At 42.6% G+C, this 22877-nt stretch overlaps 1 protein-coding gene across 6 annotated transcripts in view; it reads left to right on the forward strand.

Moving 5' to 3' along the window:
- The first annotated feature begins 43 nt into the window (after positions 1-43).
- Tdp1 (tyrosyl-DNA phosphodiesterase 1) overlaps positions 44-22877 on the forward strand; it is a 79209-nt gene continuing 56375 nt past the window's right edge. Inside the window, exons 1-7 of one of the 6 annotated variants that reach the window (XM_015494696.2) lie at positions 44-143; positions 2252-2814; positions 4760-4803; positions 5878-5933; positions 9498-9594; positions 15668-15702; positions 20224-20316. In XM_015494696.2, coding sequence (XP_015350182.1) covers positions 2256-2814; positions 4760-4803; positions 5878-5933; positions 9498-9594; positions 15668-15702; positions 20224-20316 — 884 coding nt within the window. In that variant the 5' untranslated portion in view covers positions 44-143; positions 2252-2255. The other 5 variants (XM_048799170.1, XM_048799169.1, XM_048799168.1 and 2 more) reach the window with 5 other exon arrangements.

Below are 22877 nucleotides of genomic sequence, written 5' to 3' on the forward strand. Positions count from 1 at the left end.
TAGGGACCCAGGGGCAAGATTGCCCGGAAGGGGAAGCGGCTGGGCTGTGAGGCGCGCGCCGCGGCGAGTGCGTTTGAACTGCGCGCAGGCGCAGACGTCGCGCGGGGGCGGGGCCGAGGCGGCGGCGGAGGCGGTGTGGCCAGGTACGTGTTCTGCGGCCGCGGGCTGCGCGCGGTGTCTAGTCCTGCGTCCCTCGACTGCCCGGCTCGCTGTGCTGGGGAGCTGGAGTCCGGAGAACCCGGCGCTTGGCGGCCCGGCTGGAGGCTGACCGCGAGGGAAGCGGCGCCGCCGGAGGACTCCGGTCCGGGTCCTCTGCCCGCGGCCCCGGCTTCCTGCAGTAATAGCGCCTCTTAGCGGGCGCTCAGCCAGCGCTGCAGAGAACGACTCCTGCCCGCAGGGTGGGTGCGAGGCCCCCTCTCGCTTCTGCCGCCCTCGGCCCTTGCGGGGTGTGGTCCCCGACAGTTGTAGCGAACGCAGGTTGAGCGCGCCCCACTTGCGGGCGTGTACCTGAGCTTTCTTGGCTCGTTTCCCCCAAAGGGGGACGGTCACAGTTCACGCCTACCTCCTTCAAACAGGTCCTACAATACCATACGGAATTGTAGCCAACGTAATATTTTTAAAAAGGTAAATCGAGCCAAGTTACTCCCCTTATTAAAGTTCAGTTAGTAGAAAAAGATATAGTGTCTTTAACATGCCTTCTTCCCCCACTCCTTTCATCCTGGACCATTACCTTTCTTGCATAAATCCTTCGTCTGATCCTGCAGTTCTATGACCCTGTTGTCACCTTCCAGCCTTTGCCGGTTGGGTTCCCTCTCCCCAGAATGCTCTTCACTTCATGTTTTAGCTGTCTGGGTCCGTTTTATCCTCCGGGTCCCACTCATTAATTTCTTCAGAGATTGTTCCTAAGTAAGGTCATCCCTGTAAAATGTGAAGAGTGTGTGAAATCACCTTAGCTAATTAAATTTTTATGTTGTTAATCTCTCTTCCACTCTAGAAGCAAACTCTCCCAGGACAGAAACTGTATATTGTTAATTTCTTATTCCCAGTGCTCAGTACACAGTAGCTGTTCAATACGCGTGTATTAAGTCAATGAATTGGGGTAGGTAAGCATGATGCTTATTTCACAGCTGAGGAAAACCAGGCTCAGCCCTTATCCAATCTGCCCGCTGCACATGAACCACATAGTTTAAGAATTCAAAAGAAAGTAGATCTTACATTCTGAGTAATTTTTCCTGAGATGGCTCTTGTTTTTAATAGTCACACAACTGTAGCCACTGAAGTAGTTCTTTGAAAGTGAGTTGTGACACCTTAGATACTCCTAGCTAGCAATCCTTTAGAATCTAGAACTCTAGGGGATCCTACCTTTAAAAAACAATAAGTAAATAAAAACAAGTCAACTAATATGTCTAAGCCACTTTAAGTAGAAGTTAAACAGCAGATCATTCTGGATGTCTTTCTTAGAGAACCTGGCAATCAGACCGAGTTAACTGTAACAATACATTTCTAACAATTTTAGTTGTCTCATTTGCTTAACCTTGCAGATTAGAAATAGTTCATGAAAATATCTACACTGAGTCTTCACAACCCCCTAGAAGATAATAAAATAGTAGAAATTAACAGAAAACTTTTAGAAAGCAGATATGAGGGCTCAAGAGACCTAGACAGAGTCTAGGGTGTCACTTATTACAGGAACCAGTGGCCCCATCCACCTCTGCGGTTCCAAATGCTTTGACTGTAAAATGGTGTCCATGCAGGTGGGGGTAATAGTCACCCTGTGTCTGGAAGGAGTGTCTCCATACACTCTTCATAAAAGTTCCTTAAAATGTATCATTTACAGAAGAAACCTTGTCTGACTTGACTAGTAATTAATTGAAAAAGTCGGGTGAGAAATTGTGAAAAATGATAGGCACTTTAAAAAAAATTTTTTTTTTTTTTACTTTGAAGTATGAATGTGTATTCATTTGAAAATCTTTTTTTAGGAAAGGGGGTTGGCTCCAACCCCCTTTCCTAGGGGATCTAAACAAGGTCTGGATTCTAAGACAAGGGTGGAGGAGGAGATGGTGACTAGGATTTTTGCTATTGTCAACTTCCTGTAGCAGATTCTGGTAACAGTTACGTGGCTTAACCTCTGAGAGGTGTCATAAGTGCTGCTTGTTGCAGAAGCTCATCTGATAGGGAATTTGAGAGCAGCGAAGTCATTTTGCCAATGGCGTGGTGAATGGGAAATGATATTTCTGCCTTTCTGTTCCAGAAGCATGTCTCAGGAAGGCAGTTACGGGAGGTGGACCATATCCAGTAGTGATGAAAGTGAGGATGAGAAGCCCAAAACGGACAAGCCATCAACATCCTCTCTCTCCCATGCTGGGCAGGGAACAGCCAGTGAGCCACGGTTCAACTGTTCCGAAGCTCGAAAAGCTGCTCACAGGAGGCAGACATCACCTGTGCAATACAGCAGTGCAGATTTGGCTCCACCTCCCAAAAAGCAGAAAAGTGGTTCCCAAGAAGAGCTAGGCTGGTGTCTCTCCAGCAGTGATGATGAACTGCAACCAGAAACTCAGAAGAAGCAGGCGGAGAATGTGGAGGTCAAAGAGGAAAAAGACCTCTCCTCTCCCAAAGATAGTGCTGCCCAGAGAACTGGAAACCATGGCCTTCCTGCCAGCCACAGGCACAAAAGGGAGGAAGACGAGTATGAGACCTCAGGGGAAGGCCAAGACATTTGGGACATGCTTGACAAAGGGAATCCCTTCCAGTTCTACCTCACTAGAGTCTCAGGAATTAAGCCCAAGTACAACTCCAAAGCCCTCCACATCAAGGGTAAGAATGCGGACATCAGGAGCTGTGGATTTGGCCTTGACAGGTTTCTCAGTGAACCAAGGAGGCAGCCTGGAATGATCTCCAGGAACCCTCCTTTGTGGTCCTAACTACTCTAGGGAAAAAAATTTTTTGACAAGTTTTTGGCTGTAGGCTGGGGATTCAGGGAAATTGAAGCAAATGCATGATGTGACCAGCACGGTATATTTATACAGCAGATGTATGCAATAAGCATAATTCCCCTTCATTCAGGTTAACTTTTTTCTGGTTCATACTCAAGAATAGATTATGTTCACTGTCAATAATTTTTTTATTTGTCAAATATATAATTGCATATTCAATTTCTTCTGGGTGATGTATAAATGCTGGTGGGTTTAATTCCATACTGTAGTAAATTGGAGTCTACAGGTTTTCATTTTCAGAATCTTTTATCTGGGTACTTTGAAGAGATAAGATAGTTGTCAGTGTTTTTATCTTGTTTGAGAGAGAGCAACACAGGAAATGGGGAACTCTGCAAAGCTTGGGTTCCATAATAAAAATGAAAAAGACTGACTGTGAGCACCAAGATCTTATGTGGGTGGGTGACACCATGAGAGGAACTCTGCCTTCATTGTAACCCCACAGTAACTTTATGAGTAGGTGGTCCAGAGTAGATGGTCCAGCAGCAACGATGAACTATAACTGAACAGGTGATGGATCTGCAGTTTAGAAAAACTAAGAGAACTGTCTGAGATCACAGAGCTGGTAATGGTAAAACTGTGGTTTAAATCCAGGCATTCAGGACCCAAGTCCCTGCTAATTGATACACCATGCTGACACATGCCATCACTGGAGGTTGTCTAGAAGGTCTCATGGAAGAGAGGACATCAGTGGCCTGGCCCTTGAAAGATACATAGGGTTTGGGGAAAAAGGGGCTAGGCATACAGCTCATGGATAGAGTGCTCACCCATCCTGCATATGGCTCCAGGTTCACTCCTCAGCACCAACAGTTTAGAAGGTGGAGGGGGGCAAGGATGTATCACAGGTTCTTTTAATTGTGCAGCTCTCCCAATAAGCTAGGAACTTCCTTAATCCATTAAGTCCCAAGTTTTCAATTCTGTGTAGGATGATGGAACATAATGGGTTAAGAATATTTTCATGTTCTTTCAAAGTCTTTGTATCCCAGCAGGTAGCTCGATGTCTAGAAGACAGAAGTCACTAAGTGAATGTCAGATAAGTAAATGAGCCCACTCTTAGTCCTCAGAGGCCACCTAAGGGGTGAGAGCAAGCTGGAGCATGATGTCCCGGATCAAACCTGGACTCTGCCTTTTCCTAACTGTGTGGTCCTGGGCAGCCTCCTACGGAGACTGCTCTTCCACAGAACAGGATTATCAGACCCTCCCTCAAAATGACTGGGAGGAAGGAGTTAATACACCAAAAATACCAAAAATGGTACCTGGCATCTAGGAAGCCCTGTGCAGGTGCAGTTGTTAGGATCGAAGACAGTAATGATCCTAGTGTAGTTCATGAGCTAAAGTAAAGCTTGAGTGAGTGCCACGTGGAGTCTCATAGAGTGACCAGAGCACCACAGATATGAGTTTAGAATGCTGAGAACCAAGAGCTCTCAGGCTTCGGAGGGAGGCAGTGGGGACTCGGATGACTACTGGAAGGAGGTGGACTCAGAAATCCTGGAAAGGACAGGTATGAGTGACTTCAAAAAATGGCCATTCATCTGGTACTTAAGTTGTAGATTTTAGTTTTGTATATATATAATATGTTTATATATATACATATTAAATAGCATAGGGAAATTTTTCTTGGATTTTTACAAAACATTAAAACCTAGCTTTATAATAACTTTTCACTTAACTGTTTTCTGAACCAAATCTTGGTCAATGACTTAAATAATTGTTATAACTAGAGGATTTTTATCTGAATACAAATCGTATTTATGTTTTTGTCTTTATAGATATTTTGTCTCCTCTATTTGGCACACTTGTTTCTTCAGCTCAGGTGAGTCTGTGGGTAAAAAAAGTCAAATAACTTTATAAGAAAATATGAGAGGTGGGGACACATGTCAGTCCCATCCAGATCCCTAAGATAGTAAGTTCCTTGAAGCTGGCCTCCCATAGCATAGTTTTAGAATGCATGGCCATGGACATCGAGTACATCATGTGACTGTCACTCTCAGTAAATCATCTGACTCTTGATCAGGCCACAAATTCACTTTGGACTGTCCAGCTTTAAAGACTTCTCTTCTGGACACTGATGATCACATGGGACTCATGCAGCCTTCTGGGAAGGTGTGGGTGGAGCCAGTGCAAGTTTGATTTGATTTGGAAAAAGCAAAATTCCCTGCATCTACCAAAAAGAAGTGAGTAGAAATTAGGAGTTCGCTATATGTTCCATGGCTCCTGCCTGCCTGAGCTGGTCCCTTTGTGTGATAAATCATAACAGGACGAGTGCTCTGTGGCCTTTGTTTTTGGTTTGGCCCTGAGAGTCCTGGTCTCTGTGGAATGTGGGGTGTACTTGCAGGCACTCAGCTAGACTGCCCAGGCACAAGAAGATCATGTCGTCAAGATGGGACTTATAAGCCTAGTGCATGTGCAGTCCCAGGTGCCTGTGTACCAGGCTATCCAGTAAGTCAGGCTGAAGGGACATGTCTTTTTCCAATAGTTCTGGGCTCCTTGTCTTGAGCATCTGTCTTTTTAGTGTAATCATCTAGGGAGGAAAAGAATACATTTATAAGCCCCCTTATTTAAATTAATCTCAGGACTACTAGAACTAACATAAGAATACCCTCTTGAGAAGTATAAACACTGCCAAGACGTGCAGAGGTAATTTCCATAGAACCTATTTTCTTGTGTGTTTGGATCCATTTATGTGGGGTTCTTCAGCCACATATTCCTTTAAGACAGAAATTAGGTTTATTCATGAGTATTGTACCGTAACTGTAGATTTATAAAAAAAATATATGTAGTACATTATTATTTTAGAGTTTCTTTCAATTTTATAACCAAACAGTTCTTATGAACTGCTTGGTTGAATCACCTATGGCTTAGTTGCTTTTCTTTTTTCCTTGTCTAGTTCAACTACTGTTTTGATGTAGTCTGGCTCGTAAAGCAGTATCCGCCAGAGTTCAGGTGAGTTAAAGGGTCATGGCACACAGTAAACTACAATGCTGTGAAACACAAGAGTTGCATTGCTCAGGCAAAAGCTGCCTTTTTTTAAGTATTTCTTTTGAGTCATTGAAATCATATAGACATGAAGTTATTTGGGGAGAACAGCATTAAAATCTTTTTAATCACACACATTCTTTTTGCCAATCTTAGTGCTTTTCTCTGTGTTCTATCCAGAATGGAAAAGGACAAATTCTACCTCAGAAAACAAAACTTCGTGTCCAGTGTTAATATGAAGGAAATGGTCATCTCCGTCTTAACCAGTACATATGCCGACATGTGGCCAGCTACATGTTACTTAGCACGTCCATACCAACATTTTTTGAGCATCTTTCTGTAGTTCTGGAATTAGGAGGTCATAGCCCTCTCTTATCCAAGCTGTGGAAGTGACGGATTTCCAGATCCGCCATCAGCAGTGCATCAGCAGTTGAGACCAAATAAATATAGCTTAGCACAGTGGCATGCCATGCATTCCTGTGTCTAATACATTTATGTGGCAGAATCTCATAAGGGCAAGTAGGGTGGAGGAATACATACACAAAAAATGATTGTCAGGGCCCTCAAACTCATGGGTGCATTTAAGACATTGGATCATGGATACATTTGTTGGTATAGAGGGTGAAATGCTGATGTGTCACAGGCAGCTTTGATACTCAAGGGCTTGGATTTGATCTATAATCTAGAGGATAAGTCTTAGCTAATCAACTGAAGAAGTCCAGATGATAGGTATCTGTGGTCTGCATTGGAGCCTTGTGGTTTTCCCTGGACTTACCCACCTACTTTTCTGTCTGTCTGTCCCACTATGCTGGTGTATGGCTTCAGTCTTCAGAGTCACCTTGTGGTCCAGGATGCCAGCCAGGGCTCCAGCTCAATTGTTTTTGTTCCAGGTAGCAGGAAGGAGAAGGAAGAAAGGGTCTCTAGTTCATTGAGCAGGGCCCAGCTACAGGACAATAACCATCTCTAACGAGGCTGCACTGTGACTTTTGGCTGGCATAACATCTTGCCTGGCATAACACTAGGGTTTTGCTAGGAAGGAGGGAGGAGAAAAGTAGGCTGCCCCAGGCTCTTCCAGGCAGTGTGTCCCTGGGTGCTGCACAGGTGATTTTAGTTCCCCTCCCTTTGCTTCTCAAAAACTGACGTCAAATGTTACCCCTCGCAGCGTTGGCGGAGTGTAGGTTGTAATCCCTTTAGCACCTCTATGGGTTGAATTGTTCCCCAAAAAGATCTCTTGGTGTCCTAAGCCTTAGTACCTCAGAAGGTGACTGTATTTGCAGATAGTCTTCATTGGAGCTCATTAACCAAATTAAAATGATGTCATAAGAGTGACCACTAAATCAGTGACTGGTGTCCTTATGAAAAGGGGAAATTTGGACATAGAGACGACTGTGAAGGCAAAAGAATGCCAGAGGTTCCAGAAGCCAGGGGAAAGTATGGAGCAGATTCTCCCTCACAGACCTCAGGAGGAACCAGCCCTGCAGACTCCTGCTCGAGAACTGTGGTACAGCAGGTCTCAGGTGGTTAGGTACCCAGTTTGTGGAAGTCTGTTAGGAGTGTAGGCTGTAATCCCTTTAGCACCTCTATGGGTTGAATTGAGTGGCCCCTGAACTCTCAGAAACTAAGGCAGGGATGAAGGAGTCCTCCCTTCCCTCCACCCCCTTAATGCTGAAGCTGTCAAGAGTATGGTAAGGATGAGGAATGACCTAAATGGCAGGTTCAGGTAACATCCAGAATTTGTATGTAGAATTTTCAGATGGTGAGAGTTATTACCTACCATTATTCACATGCTGCCTTTTCATGGTAGTTTGTAGAACCAAGAAACCTGAAGGAATTAATGACGCCTTCAACTTGTCTCAGCAGTGTTTACTGTTTTTAAGATGATACCATGTTTTGTTTCCAGGCTGTAGATGGTGTGAGTATTTCAAATGTTATTCTCTCTTTCTAGTTACACTGCTTTTCCAGTTTCCCTACTTGGTAAGCAATGAGGAACACCCGTTTCCTAGTGCTGTTTTACCTGTGCTGGCAGAAGGAGGCTAGTGTGGGTGTGCGGGCGTCAGGCTCTCGTATGAAAGCGCATTTCCTGGGATGTTTCTTTCCAGTTGAGCATTGTCCTTTCGAGTATGCAGAGAATCGTTCTGCCCCATAATTGATTAATGTGGAAGTAGTGGCAGTGTATCTTGCTCAATTGCTTGTTGGAAAAAAAAAAAATCCAGTTTTTGTTGTGTTGGGAAAGCTCATAAAGATATATTGATTTCTAAGGATAAACTTGCTTTGAATTAACTGGAGAAGATCAAGAATCCCTTAAAAGCATTTCTAATCTATTCCTGAAGAGTGCTTTTATGTAGTCTTTGGAATTGGAAAATTCTCAATGTACTTTGAACTCTGGTGCACTGAAACTTCACTGCCTGTTCACAAGTCTGCATTGTGCTGAGGGCTTGTTCCTGTTCACTGTTGTATCCTGGGTCTTGCATTGTATATGTAACACATAGTAGGAGCTTGGTAAGTGTTACAGGGCAGAGGCAGCACAGAGGCCTCCCTCATCACCCCAGTTCTTGGGATCAGGCCAGAAAAATTTCAGACATATTACTCAGTAAAGGCATAAGTTTATTAACAGGGCTAGGAAAGGGGAAAGGGGTCACCCTCTAGAGAGGGGAGGTTCTCAGGAGAGGGACAGTGGTCCCTCTTGCCCTCCAGTTTCATTAGGGGTTCCAGGGAAGTTTCCAGTGTCCCGTCCAGGTCTGTCTTGACTGTGACTGGCAGCATAGGAACCACATGGACCACCTCCAAGAAAGAATACTGTAGTGCTCACAGAGTGGGAGATTCTAAGGACATTGAGTCTCCCATTCTTGCCTCAATTCCTTTCCCCTTAATCTGTTTTATTACTCTTTGAAAAGCCTTCAGGAGGCTTTCTTTTTGAGGGTCTTGATGTTTTCGTCGCCAGGGTGATGGGAGTGGTGGTGGCTTGGGTGATGAGGGAGGATCCAGGCCTCCTGGTAGGGTTTGACCTGATGTTGATACAGAGTCTTTCTTAAGAGGATGCAGCTATGGCTGGGGAGGTTTGAACTTACCAAGTCTCCCAGGTACTTATGTATCAGGCAAGGCTCCCTGCAGTTTCCAGCCCTTGGTTATCTTTCCCTGCTCCCCCATTCATGGCTGACTAGCCATCTGCAGTAAGTATAGGTACAGAGTGAAATGGATGTGTTGCTTTGTCCAAAGAGAAGGGGGGAAAGCATCAGACAATAACTGTCATTTTTAATCTACTTAATTTTAAAATATTAACACAGAGCTACTCGTTTGCACTAAAGAAGATAATTATTCAAGGACTTTGTTGCGTCACAGCAGGCTTCAGGATCAGGCCATGTGACGCCCTGACAAGGGTAACGAGCCTTGACTGACCACTGCCCAGTGTTAACCCCTGTCCTCAGTCTCCACTGAGGCCATGAGCAGGTGCCAGGAGGTAAGGAAGCTGCATTCCTTAATGAGGCAAGAACCCTGCCACAATGCCCTGTAAACCCTGTGGTCTCTTTTCAGGAAGAAGCCGATCCTGCTTGTGCATGGTGATAAACGGGAAGCCAAGGCTCACCTACATGCCCAGGCAAAACCTTATGAAAACGTTTCCTTCTGCCAGGTAAGCTGCCTTTTGCCACTGGACATCACGCTCAGTCCAAGAGTCGGAAGGGATTTTAGGCCTTTAGTTCCTCCTCCTGCTTAGTGCCAACAGCCTCTCTCCAGCGACACCAGCAGATTCTAGTCTGGCCTTGGCTTGTCTTGAGATAGTCCAGCTCATTCACCTGCTGGTGATTCATGGTTGTGAGGGAATGTATCCTATTTCTCTTAGTTCTCTCAGTTTTGAGCAGTCACTCAGCTGTGGTCTGTGTACCATAGGTCCAGATCTGACTGACCCCAACCTGTCCGTACTCCTGGTTGCACCCAGTTTGTCATCGTGCCTCTCAAAACCTGGCTTCCAGCACTGAACAAGTCCTCTGGATGCAGTTCAGTGCCTGCAAGTGTCTTTGTGTGAATTCAGCAGAAAACTGTGTTCCTCTGACACCTTATCTGACTTCTCTCAGCTGCCATTGGCAATTTAACTATTGTCTTCAGTTCTTTTTCACATGAGACATACCTAAGATCTACACTGGAAAGTCCCATAGACTAAGAGACTGTTAGGAGACTTTGGTGAGTTCTGTGTGCATCCTGTCCAAGTCCAATGAGGGAATACTGAATGGTCTCATAACAGGTATGCACTTGCTTTGCTGAGACCAAAGCAAAGTAGAAAAGAAGGCAAAAAAGCTCCCGTAATCTTGTCCTGATAGACTGGTTGGGTGCAGTGTGCAGGTGAGTCTCACACTTTTGTTAAGACCCACTGCTTTCCCCACATCCCAACAGACCTCTTATTTCAAGTGTCATTCTGAGCAAGAAACAGATGAAGTGGGAAGAAAGGAATTCAGAAGAATCTTTTACATTTAAGATTTCTTTCCTGTAGAAAGGGTGTTGTAAGTAGCTGCTGTTCCTTCTAGCAGGATTGTGAGACCATTCCTGAGAAAACATGGTGAAGGCGCCTTCAGACCTCTCTTGTCATCAGCTTGACGAAACTGGCTCCAGATTCCTGCTCTGGGGCACAGTGCATGCTACCTGACATCTTTTGCCATTTTCTGTCTGGGGTCTTTTCTTCCCTACTTAAACACAATATAAGAATTTTAGCTCTCATTGTATCACTCTTCCAACTATAAATGATATCTGTATTTTTAAAATATTTAAATAGTATGGGAGGTTGTGGCTCAGCGGTACAGTGCTCACCTAGTGCGTGCAAGGCACTGGGTTCAATCCTTAGCACCACATAAAAATAAATAAATAATAAATAAAGGTATTGTGTCCAACTACAACTAAGAAAAAAATTTAAAAAAAAACAAAAACGGGGCTGGGGTTGTGGCTCAGTGGTAGAGTGCTTGCCTATCATGTGTGGGGCACTGGGTTCAGTCCTCAGCACCACATAAAGATAAACAAAATAAAGGCATTGTGTTCATCTACAAATGAAAAAAAAAAAAAATAGCATGAGAGGGCTGGGATTTTTGGCTCAGAGGCAGACTGCTCACCTAGCATTATGAGGCACTGGGTTCGATCCTCAGCACCACAAGAAAATAAAGTGAAGATATTGTATCCATCTATAACTAAAAAGGAAATATTTTTAAAAAATAGTATGAGAGCTTAGTATCCATTTTAAACAAACCTCACAGCATTTTCCCTAATTTAGCCCTCTTCACTTTATGTAGTTGTGGTTTTAGAATGTGACTTTTTCCATCCCACAAATGTCATGTTTGTGGCTCATCTTTATGCATGTGATATGCCTCTGCTCAGGAGTTGCCTAAAATTCCATTGTTCTGCTTCTGTTTCCAGCAACAAAGAAGTTGTTAAAGTGCAGTAGGGTAGCTCGCATCACACTAAATAGTAATAAATTTTAAAAAGAAGACAGAATTAAATTTTTAAAAAAAATAGACAGAATTAAATTTTTTTTAAAAGTAGACAGAAATAAATTGGCATAGGAATCTTGAAAACTGGCATAGGAATCTTGAAAACCAATGATTAAATGGGAATAGAAAGTGTTTTTCAAATACTAACCACCCGCACTAGAAGGTTTAGGAGAGACCATTCTGTCTGATGGCATACATACTCATGCTGGACACCAGAGGGCATAACAAGACCCTTCTTCCAAAATTTGCACCAAGAAAGCTGCACAAAAGTTTTCCCAGTTCAAAAGTTGGAGATAGGGCTGGGATTGTAGCTTAGTGGTAGAGCGCTTGCCTAGTATGTGTGAGGAACTGAGTTCAATTTTCAGCACTGCATATAAATAAATTAAATAAAGGTCAATCAACACTAAAAAATATTTTTTTTAAAAGTTGGAGATAGAGCAGGATATAGCCATTTGAGCCATACCCTGTTTGTAAGATGAATTCTGATTTTGTCCAGCATCGTCATTGAAGCCAAGGCACATTAGTCAAGGAGTCAGTGGGTGCTGGCACTTCTCCCATTTTGCAAATGTGGGGCCTAAGGCCAGAGGTTGAGGCCTTGGGGTGGTCAGGAGTCATACTGCCAGGTTTTGTCTAAGATCTCTATCTGCAGGCCTTTATTTCTCACCATTCTGGAAGCCAAAAATCTGAGATCCAGATGCACACCAACCCAAGTCCTGGTGAGGGCCCTCTTCCTGCCTTGTAGATGGCCACCTTCTCCTGGTCTTCTCACATGGCACAGGGAAGTGAGGAGGCCACTCAAGTGCTCTGGTGTTTCTTCTTATGAGGATGCTCATACATTGGATCTGTTCCCACCTTAGAACTTCATTTAACTGTAATTCCCTCCATAAAATTCCTCTCTCCGAATACAGTCATCTTGGGGTTTGGACTTCAACATAAGAATTTGGAAGGGGGGCACCTAATATTCACTCCATAATGTTGTGTCTTGCTAGTCTTGACTCTTAAACCTAACTGTGTCAGCCTAATTTCTTCATGGTTAAAATGGATTGCTAATGCCATTCACCGTAGAGTTTAAAGGATTTGATACATTAGCCCAAAAAAGCATCCATCAAACATTATCTTTTTGAAAAGATAAACAAAATAAAGGCATTGTGTTCTCTTGTGCCTAAAAGCATATAACTTATAACAAAACTAAAGTCAAGAGCCAGGTCTCTTGACCATTGTTCTTTCCGAGCTAAGTATGTTTACAAAGTGATAATGTTCCTTCTAATTTTATAACTTTAAGGATATGTAGTACAGTTCCCAACTCTCTCACCCTGTCCAGAGCATGTAAATGCATGCAGGTCTGTGAGTGTCCCCAAAACAGGAGCTGTGTTGTACCTATGTGTGTATCCCATTGCTGCCCCAGCAGACAGTTCCACCCTTCCGTCATGCAGTGAGGAGGGAGGCAGGGTGAGGGAAAGGTGGTGGTAGGGATTGCCACCGTGGTGCAGTGCTTACTGCATTCAGGGCCCCTTTCCTAAGCATTTTGTATTTCCTCATTTGCTCCTTACAGCTTTCTAAATCTTGTAACAGTACCCTGTTTAGAAGAGGAGAAAGCTGAGACAAAAAAAATCATAAAGTGTTTTCCAAAGTTATGCAAAATTCGGAAGACAAGATTTGAGCCCGAGTACTGCATTGCTGATCGCCAAGCTGTTTCCATAGTTGTTTGTTTTGATTCTTTCTTGGTCTCTGCCTTCTGGCATATTATGCTTAACCAAGGTCTTCTTGTACCAGATGTTAGATAAAATGTTTTACTTCTCTACATACCTTCCATTTATTTGTAAAGATGTCATTTGTAACAAAAATTGATGTAATAATATCTTTATTTTCAGCTCTTTCAATATTTTCAGTATAAGAGATTTTGTTTTAACATTTTTTTGTGGCCAACACATTCAGTGTTTCTTGTAAATGTGCTCTGAAAACTTTGTGTATATTGGTTTCTTCTATAACAAACCAAAGATCTAATTTTAAACTACTTAGAATCATTTGTTTTATTAGTTTTTTGACAACTAAAGAAATTAGGCTTCTTACTCCTAATTACTGTAATTAAAAATGCAGTATATATTGAATCATTCTGAGCAGAAAAAAGTAATTTTTTTAAATGAGCCTTCCTGGATTATATAAAAGCTATCTTGTTGAATGTTTTTTCATATATTTTTTTGACCATTCATATTTCTTATTCTGTGATTAGTGCCTGTCAGTTCTTTTGCCTGTTTATTTATTTATTTTGTTTTTTGGGGGTTTTTTTGGTGTTAAGTTTTTTGAGTTCTTTGTATAACCTGGAGATTAATTAATGCTCTATCTGAGGTACAAGTGGTAAAGATTTTCTCCCATTCTATAGGCTTTCTGTTCACATTCTTGATTGTTTCCTTTGCAGTGAAGAAGCTTTTTAGTTTTATACCATCCCACTTATTAATTCTTGATTGTACTTATTATGCTTTGGGAGTCTTGTTGAAGGAGTCAGTTCCTAAGCTGCCTCAATAAATGATGTAGGGTTGGGCCTACTTTTTCTTCTAGTAAGAACTGGGTCTCTGGACTAATGCCTAGGTCCTTGATCCACTTCAAGTTAAGTTTGTGCAGGGTGAGAGATAAGGGTTCAGTTTTATTCTACTGCATATGGATTTCCAGTTTTCCCAGCACCATTTGTTGAAGAGGCTATCTTTTCTCCAGTGTATGTTTATGGAGCCTTTGTCTAGTATAAAGTAATTTTTATTTATGTTAGTCTCTGTGTCTTCTATTCTGTACCATTGGTCTTCATGTCTGTTTTTGTGTCAATGCCATGCAATTTTAATTTGCTTTTCTCTAGCAATTAGCAATTAGAGAAATGCAAATTAAATTACACTGAAATTCCATCTCGCTCCAGTCAGAATGGCAAGTATAAAGAACACAAGTAACAATAAATATTGGCGAATGTTATGGTTGGGATGTGAGGTGTCCCCCAAAAGCTCATGTGTGAGATAATGCAAGAAGGTTTAGAGGAGAAATGATTGGGTCGCAAGAGTCTTAATTCAATCAGTGAATTAATCACCTGATGGGGTTAATTGAGTGATAACTGAAGGCAGGTGAGGTGTGGCTGGAGGAGGTAGGGCATTGGGGGCGTGGCTTTGGGGAATATATAGGTATCTGGCAAGTGGAGATCTCTCTGCTTTCTGATCATGACGTGAGCTGCTCCCCTCTGCCACACTCTTCCACCATGACGTTCCCTCACCTGGAGAATAATAAATGAAGCCAGCCTTTTATGAACTAAGACCTCTGAAACTGGGAGTCCACAGATAAATCTTTTCTCCTCTACAATTGTTCTGGTTGGCTTTTCTTAGTCACAGTGGCAAAAGAGCTGACTAAAACAGCGAGGATGTAGAGACAAAGTACTCTCATACATTGCTGGTGGGATTGCAAATTGGTGCAACCACTATGAAAAGCAGTATGGAGATTCCTTAGAAAACTTGAAATGGAACCACCATTTGATCCAGTTATCCCAGTCCTCAGTCTTATACCCAAAGAACTTAAAATCAGCATACTACAGTGATACACCTACATCAATATTTATAGCAGCTCAATTCACAAAGTTGGATATTGCCAAGCTATGGAACCAATCTAGGTGCCCCACAACAAATGAATGGATAAAGACAATGTGGTGTATATACACAGTGGAATATTACTCAGCCTTAAAGAAGAATTAAATTATGGCATTTGCTGGTAAATGAATGGAACTGGAGATATGCTAAGTGAAATAAACCAATCCCCCAAAACCAAAGGCCAAATGTTCTCTCTGATATGTGAATGCTAACCTACAACAAAGTGGGCAGAATAGAAATCTATTGGATTAGACAAAGGAAAATGAAGTGAAGGGATGGGGATGGGAATAAGAAGGACAGTAGAATTAATTGGACATAACTTTCCCAACCTTGTATTTGTCAACCAGGGTAACTCCACATCATGTACAACCACAAGAATAGAATCCTAATTAAAATATGTTATACTCCATGTATGTATAATATGCCAGAATACATTCTACTGTCATGTGTAACTAAAAAGAACAAATTTTTTTTTTTAAAGCTGTCTTTTAATTTAGAGGGCAGTAAAAGAAATTTTTTTAAAGTTGGTTTGATCCTTTTCTAATTTATTTTCTAATAGATAGGGTTATTATTACTTGATCCTTTTTAAAAAGAATAACTCAATTTTTTTTCATCCTAGGCAAAGTTGGATATTGCATTTGGAACACACCACACGTAAGCAACTCTCATGAAATGGGGAAGGATGTGATTTTAATAGATAAAGGGATACGCTTGCAAAAAGTGCCCTTACAAGGACTAATGTGGGATGTTGAATCAGTAATGGATTAAGTGATGTTGTCTTCTAAAGCTTTAACTGTTGTACTGAGATTCTGGCTCTCAGCATGAAGTTTTAAATCTGTGACTCTCGCCTTCCATTGAGGACTCCTGGTAGACCTGGCTTGAAGGAGTGGATTGTGGTTGGGTGGACTGTGTGTGCAGGTCATGTGCCTATAGATTCCCCTGCTTTTAAAAAGTTCTGTGATTGGTAAGAATGAATAGTATTGAATAGCATTTCATTGGTCAACTCCATTCTATGATTGAAAGAAAAACTACTTTACCAAAAGTTATCAACTTGAAAAGCCTATCCTGGCACAAGACAGATATTTTAGAATAATTTTCTTCAATATAATAAATAAGAAAAAATTTTTTTCCTATCCTTTTTGACACATTGCACGTAATTATCACTTTAACTCCATTTATCTTGCATGAGTTGTATAACTCTTACTGAGTCCTCTTACAAAGCAATTGATTGTACAAAGAGAGAATAAGACACAACTATCACTAATTTAATGTCCTTATAAATCACATTTTCCTGTAAAGATTTGTAAGAAACCTCGTCTTTCTTCTAGACTGGTGGTGAGTAGCCAGCTGCTCCAGGCATGTTTCTTCAGGGCAGAAAGGAGTCCGTGAGAGGGGAGGTGTGTTTGGAATCTGGCTGCAGCTATTGTTGTCTTGTCAAGATGGTCTGAATGGTGGCATGATGGTCATCTTCTCCTTGTGTGCTGACAGCTTTTATTTTTGCCAGTCTGTCTTGAGAAGGGACTGCAGTGGAAGAGAAGCCAGGTGTTGGCCTGGGGATCTGGTTTCAGATTCAGATGCCCTGGGGTGTTGCAGCCCCACCCACGCACCGTTCAGAGGACAGGCTTGAGGACTGAGAGTGAACTCACCTTGTAAAATATTCTTTTAATATCCCTGAGTTTATAGGACACTAATTTCAGCAGAGGATACAAAATACCATCAAGGAGAGGCAGTAATGGGTTGTCCCCCACCTTGAGCTGAAACCTCAGCATAAGTACTTAACTGATTCCAGAATACATGGGGTTAGCCTGTCACTCATGGATTCTGGCCATGATTTGCTAGACCACCAGCACTAGGTTTCTGTGCCGGCAGTGTGGCCTGTGCTGTGGGATGAGCGTTAGGAGTGAATAGTCAACCCCTGCACTGCTGTTGTCAGATACAGGGTCACTCCCAGGAGGGATCAGGCAGGTAGGCTGCCAGAATCTGGCACAGCCACGCTGAACTGCACACACATGGTGGTGTGGGGAGAAGGAGAGCTGCTTTATTTAATGCTCTTCGGCAATATTTGGACCTTTTGATTTTATAGATCAGGAAACTTAGACCCAGAATAGGTGAGCTGATTTTCTTGTGCCAGTGATGCAAACAGGAATAGAATACATTATTTATTTTAACTTCAGTTTTTAATTTGTTCTTGTTTGCTCACTATTGCAGTTGACATCATGGTTTCCCTTGGTCCATTCAACACACACACACACACACACACGTACTCTCTCTCTCTCTCTCTCTCTCTCTCACTCACTCACTCACTCACTCACTCCCATTCCCATACACAATTTGCCACATTAAATCTGAAGAAAGTGTTTGGTTTTTGTTTTTTGGCTGTGTCAAGGATTGAACCTTGGCCATGCTAGGCCAGCACTCTACCACTGAACTACACCCCAGCCCCGAGAGTTCTTAAATCAGGATTTAAAATGCTTAAGGAAGTAACTATAATAGAACCTTCCCAACTAGGTAGGATCTGCAATTTGCGTTTTGTTGAAATCCAGTATCTTAGAAGACTGAGTTCATGTCTTGAAATCACTCTTAGCTGCTTTTTGTTTTAAGAATGGTGTGCTAAATCCCATTATGTTCTTGGGTCACAGACCTGGAGGATAGTTTTTGTCCTTACAGCTTTTCATCTTTGGTAAGCGAAGCAGAACACACATGCGAGTCAGAAAAAGAGAAAATCCTTTCTCTCTTGGGGATAAGGTGTAAGCTACCTCACCTCCCTGACAGGAGGGGCCAGCGACAGTGAGGATGGAAGGCAGTCTCTGAGATGGTGCACACCTGAGCAGGCCTGCATTGCCCAGGTGCAGGTGCAGAGCACTCAGAAGTAATCAAGATGTAGCCCATCTCCCCAAAGCTCAGTCTCCTGAGGCATTAAACCTGCTCCATCCTGTGCCTGCAGGCTGCTATGTGATCCTGTGGCCTCTCTCAACATTTTAAAATGGTAAAGCTCTTTGGCTCCCCCCAGAGCTGGGACCACAGTTACCCTGGCCCTAAGATCAGATGTGGGGAGGGGGAGAGAAAGCCAAGGCTGCTGAATGGCAAATGCACCTTCTAAGCAGGAGCCAGTCTCAGTCACAGGATGGGTGGAACATGTCCTTTCCCACTGACCCGTGGCCAGGCTCTCTCCCACTGTCATATACCCTGTTAAAGTTGAGCACACTGAAGGGGTCACTAGCTTGTGATCCCAACGAGCTCTCCCACTGTCTCACTTTGTGACTTAGATGATCTCCGTTACCCCTCCCAACTACAGATTCTGCAGTACTAAAATAAGAGTAGTTCCCCTGCCCTGCCTCGTGTGCTGACCCGGCTGGAGTGTCTGGAACAGTGCCTGATGAGCATTCGTTTCTTCCCCTGGAGGGACTGGCCTCACATTTGGGAAGTCTCCCTTTTGCCATTCTCATTGCTGAGAGACAGTATGGCTAGTCCACCTCTTCAAGGATGACTGTGTTCTTCACCCTTTCCTACCTCTCTTTAACTGGGACCTTAGTGGCACATGTCCTTTTATCTATGAAAAGATTGGTATGGTTCCCCTGAAATTAATTCATAATCCTATTTTGATAGAATTCCCTGACATTAGTGCATGATTTTTCTGATAATTGATGCCTTGATTAATGGAAATATTTGTAAAATCTACATCATGGTTCCATAACTGGCTTATCCTTAATTACAGTCAGCTGCTAATGTAGCAAACTGTGCATGTAAATTTGCCCAGATTTCAGGGAGCACATTTCATAACTGGAAAGAAGATGTCTCAGCAGCTGTCATTTCTCCTGCTCTGCATTAATTCACTATTTGCTGGGTTGGGTTAATTTCTCATCTTGGCAGGAGCTGAAGATCACATTCTCTTTTCTCCTGTTCTGTCCTCTCTTATCTTTTGATGCTGACCTCATCCTGCCAATAGTATCCATGTGGCTGTTTATTGGCGAGAACTGGTGGTTCAGGGTTTTTTTTGTTGTTGTTGTTGTTGTTTGTGGGGTTTTTTTGCCAAATATAGGAACAGAGTTCATATTTGAGCCTCGGTGGAAATGAGAAATTAAGTCAAGACAGAGGTGCAGCCTTGAGAAGTGACACTAGCGAAAAGAGAGAAAAAACTTAAATTACAAAAATAATTAGAAAATGATGGAAAGATGAAAATCACCCAATATTGAATTATAGAATGAAGCAGGACCCTGAAGGAGCCATGGGGATGAATACACCAGAGTGTTTGACACTGAGCAGAGTGCAGTTTGTCCCGAGGAGGTAGGGAGGGTCCTTCAGGTTACACATGAGAGACAGGCTCAGGAACACTGAATGGTTTCCTCGGGCTTCTTAACGAGAAAGGTTGTAGCTCAAGTCTTCAGGTTTCAAATGGAAAGCTCTTGTTTAGATCCTCTTTCCTCTCTCACTGGAAGTACATAAGAGAAATGTTTGATGACCTAGAAAGTCCCTCTGGAAAAAAAGAGAACCCAACTAGATCTGATGTGAGTTAACAGAGGAAAAGGAAGATTTACCTGAAGTCCATATGCATAAGGTGACAAGTTTGGCACCTGTTGGATAAAAAAAAAAAAAAAAAAAAATATCAGTCTAATGGGGATGAAGCTTCTTGCAAATTTTTAAAAATTGCAACTCATTGAATAGGGTTTACATTTTGGTGTACTGCACACAGCCAGGCCTATGTGTTAAACCAAAAGTTTCTTAAACCAATACTTTATTTAAATATATGCAGTATGTTATGAGTTATTCTACTTTAGTTGTTTAAAGCATGCTCGCCACGCCACAGCAAAATTTATGTCCATTCTTTGAAAAACACTGGGCAAGAAGTTTCCTGTTGTCCATAATAATAATGTAATTTTGAACAGATGATGAGGGACTAGGGGTGGGTGAAGGGCCAGGACTGGCTTTGTAGACAGTAGGGGAAGTCCATTTACCATGAACATTGAAGCATTTTTGGAAGATGACTTTCTGTCATTTGAGCAGATTTTCATAATGGTAATGTGTAGAAGAGAATACTATAAGTGTTATAATATTATAAGTTTGGGTAATATGAGTTTGAGAATTCCTCTAGCTATTGACTACATTTGCGTTAGAAGGTATTACATATTTTTAAAGTTTTGCTAATGCTTTGCCTTTTGATTCCTTCTGTCTTTGAAGGAAGATGATGCTACTGCTGTACGAAGAAGGCCTCCGGGTTGTCATACACACCTCCAACCTCATCCATGAAGACTGGCACCAGAAAACCCAAGGGTTTGTAGGGGCCTGTTCACTCCCTGGCTATTTGTGCTGAGAAAAATCAAAAGCTAGAATATTCACTTCATTCTCTTTTTCAGCTCTTTTAATTGCACAAATATGCAGAAAAAGTTGCAAGAGTTTTGTTTTTTGCAGTGCTGGGGATCAAATCCATGGCCTCTTGCATGCTAGCAAATGCTCCACCAATGAGCAACAGCCCCAGTCCCTACAGTATTCTTCACTACCCACCCTTCGACTCACTCTCTGTGCATAATCACCAAAACTTTCTCTAAATATATATTTGTATATTTATACACAACAGATTTTCTCCCAGTTTTTACAGAAGTCAGATCATATACATGCTCTACAGCATCTGCAATGCATCTGGGGCTGGGAAGGAGCTGCAGAGCTGAAGGCCTGGGCCCAGTATTGCCCTGTAAGACTTACCAGGTAGCTTTCTTGGTTTCTGCTCATCCTGGTACCCATCTGGACTCTTGCTGGTCACTGGCCAAAAAAGATATAAAGGAAAACTTGGGGTGGGGCAGGAATATGTTAATAGCATGCTAAAAGTTTCCCCACACCTGAATCACTTTATTGTCCCATGAAACAAACAATTGTCTTTTTAGAGCCTTTAGTATGGATGTGAATTTGCAAAAAAAAAAAAAACTGTGAAAATTTTCATGAATTTTGTATTACTCAGCCATTGTTCTTAGAGTACATGTAGATTTGGTTTTTGATCACTTTTTTAAAAAGGGGTTTGCTTTTAAGAGGGATTTTAGGTAGTTGCGCAAAGCAACTTTGGCTCTTCTCTCTGCCCTGGTAAGCTCTTCACTGTGAATAGCTTGAGGTTCCCTCTTTGATTTCAGCTGTTGTGCACATCTCTGCCTTCCCTCAGAGGAGCTGGTTAACAGCCTGCTCTGTTGGAAGACACCCAGGCATCTGTCTCGCGCCGTCATCCTCCCCTGCCCTGTATCATTACACAGCCTCAGCTGGAACTCCTAGTTCAGATCTTCCCACCTCTGCCTGAGCTTTCCCAAGCACTTCTATGCTGGGATAGAGAACCTTCCAGCTTCCACCCATTAGGCCTGTTTCAACCCAAGTGTGCCGTGCAGGATAATTCTAGTTTTCCAGTGACCCTCTTAAAACCGGCCTCTGAGAGGACAGCATTGTGCAGGGTCCAGTATCACAGGATTCCTTGATCCACCGCATTTACAGGCAGCTCTGCCTTTGCTGTCCTGAACACTTCTAAGCTGCCAGATAGAGTTTGAGGGCTCATATGTAGTCCCATCAGGAAAGGAAACGAGATTTAGTATAGCTAATTCTTAGGGAAACTGTGATTAATGAAACTAAAGGGGTTTTCAAGTTGGCTCCCAGCCTTAGGCAGCTCCATGAAGCCCGCCAGGGCCTCAGCTCATTCTAGAATCCTGAGCTGGAGCTTATGGGCCATGGTATTTCCTTAGGTAGTTGCGATGAGGGAAAGATTAAGGGTAAGGGTGGTTGTGCCCTTTTTTCCCCCTTTATTAAAGACATTTTCTTAATTTTTTAAAAAAATGTGTGGACTAGGTAGTAGCTTCACATGGTTCAGAAGTCCACGTACTAAGAACATGAAATTCCAGCTTGCCCCCACCAGCCACCAGCCACCATGGTGTGGGCACTGCTATCTCATTCTTAGACTGTGTTAGGCTCTCTCAACTTTGCAGTTTCTTGTTGTGGGGTTGTGGTGGTTTTTAAGAAACTTTTGAAAGCAATTTTTTTGTGCATAAGATCTTTGTGATTGGTCTGCTGCAATCTGGCAGGTCTTCTGCTGTGCAGGTATTCATCCATCTTCCTCAGCTGCCACTGGTCCACTTTTTCTGTTCTCATTTTGTAAAGTGTGAAGAATGTCTCATCTCTCAGCATCCTACTTTAGAAGGTCATTTCCTGCTGTGGTCCTCATCTGGAGCACTCCTGTGAGTGAGCCTCTCACCCATGGGCTCCAAGGTGCTCTCTCAAGGAAATGTACACATCCATCTACCCCAGCCGGTCACTTTACACACCAGGAGGCAAAGGCCTGAAGCTCACCAGCCTCCTTTAAGGCAGCAGGGTGAAAAAGGAATTGGGCAATTTCCCTTTTGGCTTGGTGGGTAGAACTGTAGGGAAGTAGCCACTGAAGGAGGAAAGGCAGTAGCAGCTGATGCTCTGAGTGCTTCTGTACATCAGTGCCATTCATTCATTCATCGCCTTGTGGCCAACTTTGCAATCGCCCTGGGAGACAAGCGCTTAATCCAGTCCTCAAACACAAGAGGTCTGAAGCCATACTTTTGTCATTTACCACACGTGGAAAGGCTTATAGAAAGACTGGGTGTAGATTTGCGGGTGTGATATAGAATTTTTGCAGGCACATTGTTTCCCTTTTCAGAAAAAGAATTGATGAAACAGAAGGTATCTTTAATATTTCATCACTGAATTAAGTATTTGTAAATTTGAGGTTAATATAATAGTAGATGTGGTATATACTCATTCTAAACACCAGAAAATATGGGCTATAAGGATAGATCTCAAACTGCTTCACATGGTTCCATTATCCATTATGAAAGTGG

Source organism: Marmota marmota, unplaced genomic scaffold (assembly GCF_001458135.2).
Source record: "Marmota marmota marmota unplaced genomic scaffold, marMar, whole genome shotgun sequence".
NCBI lineage: Eukaryota > Metazoa > Chordata > Mammalia > Rodentia > Sciuridae > Marmota > Marmota marmota.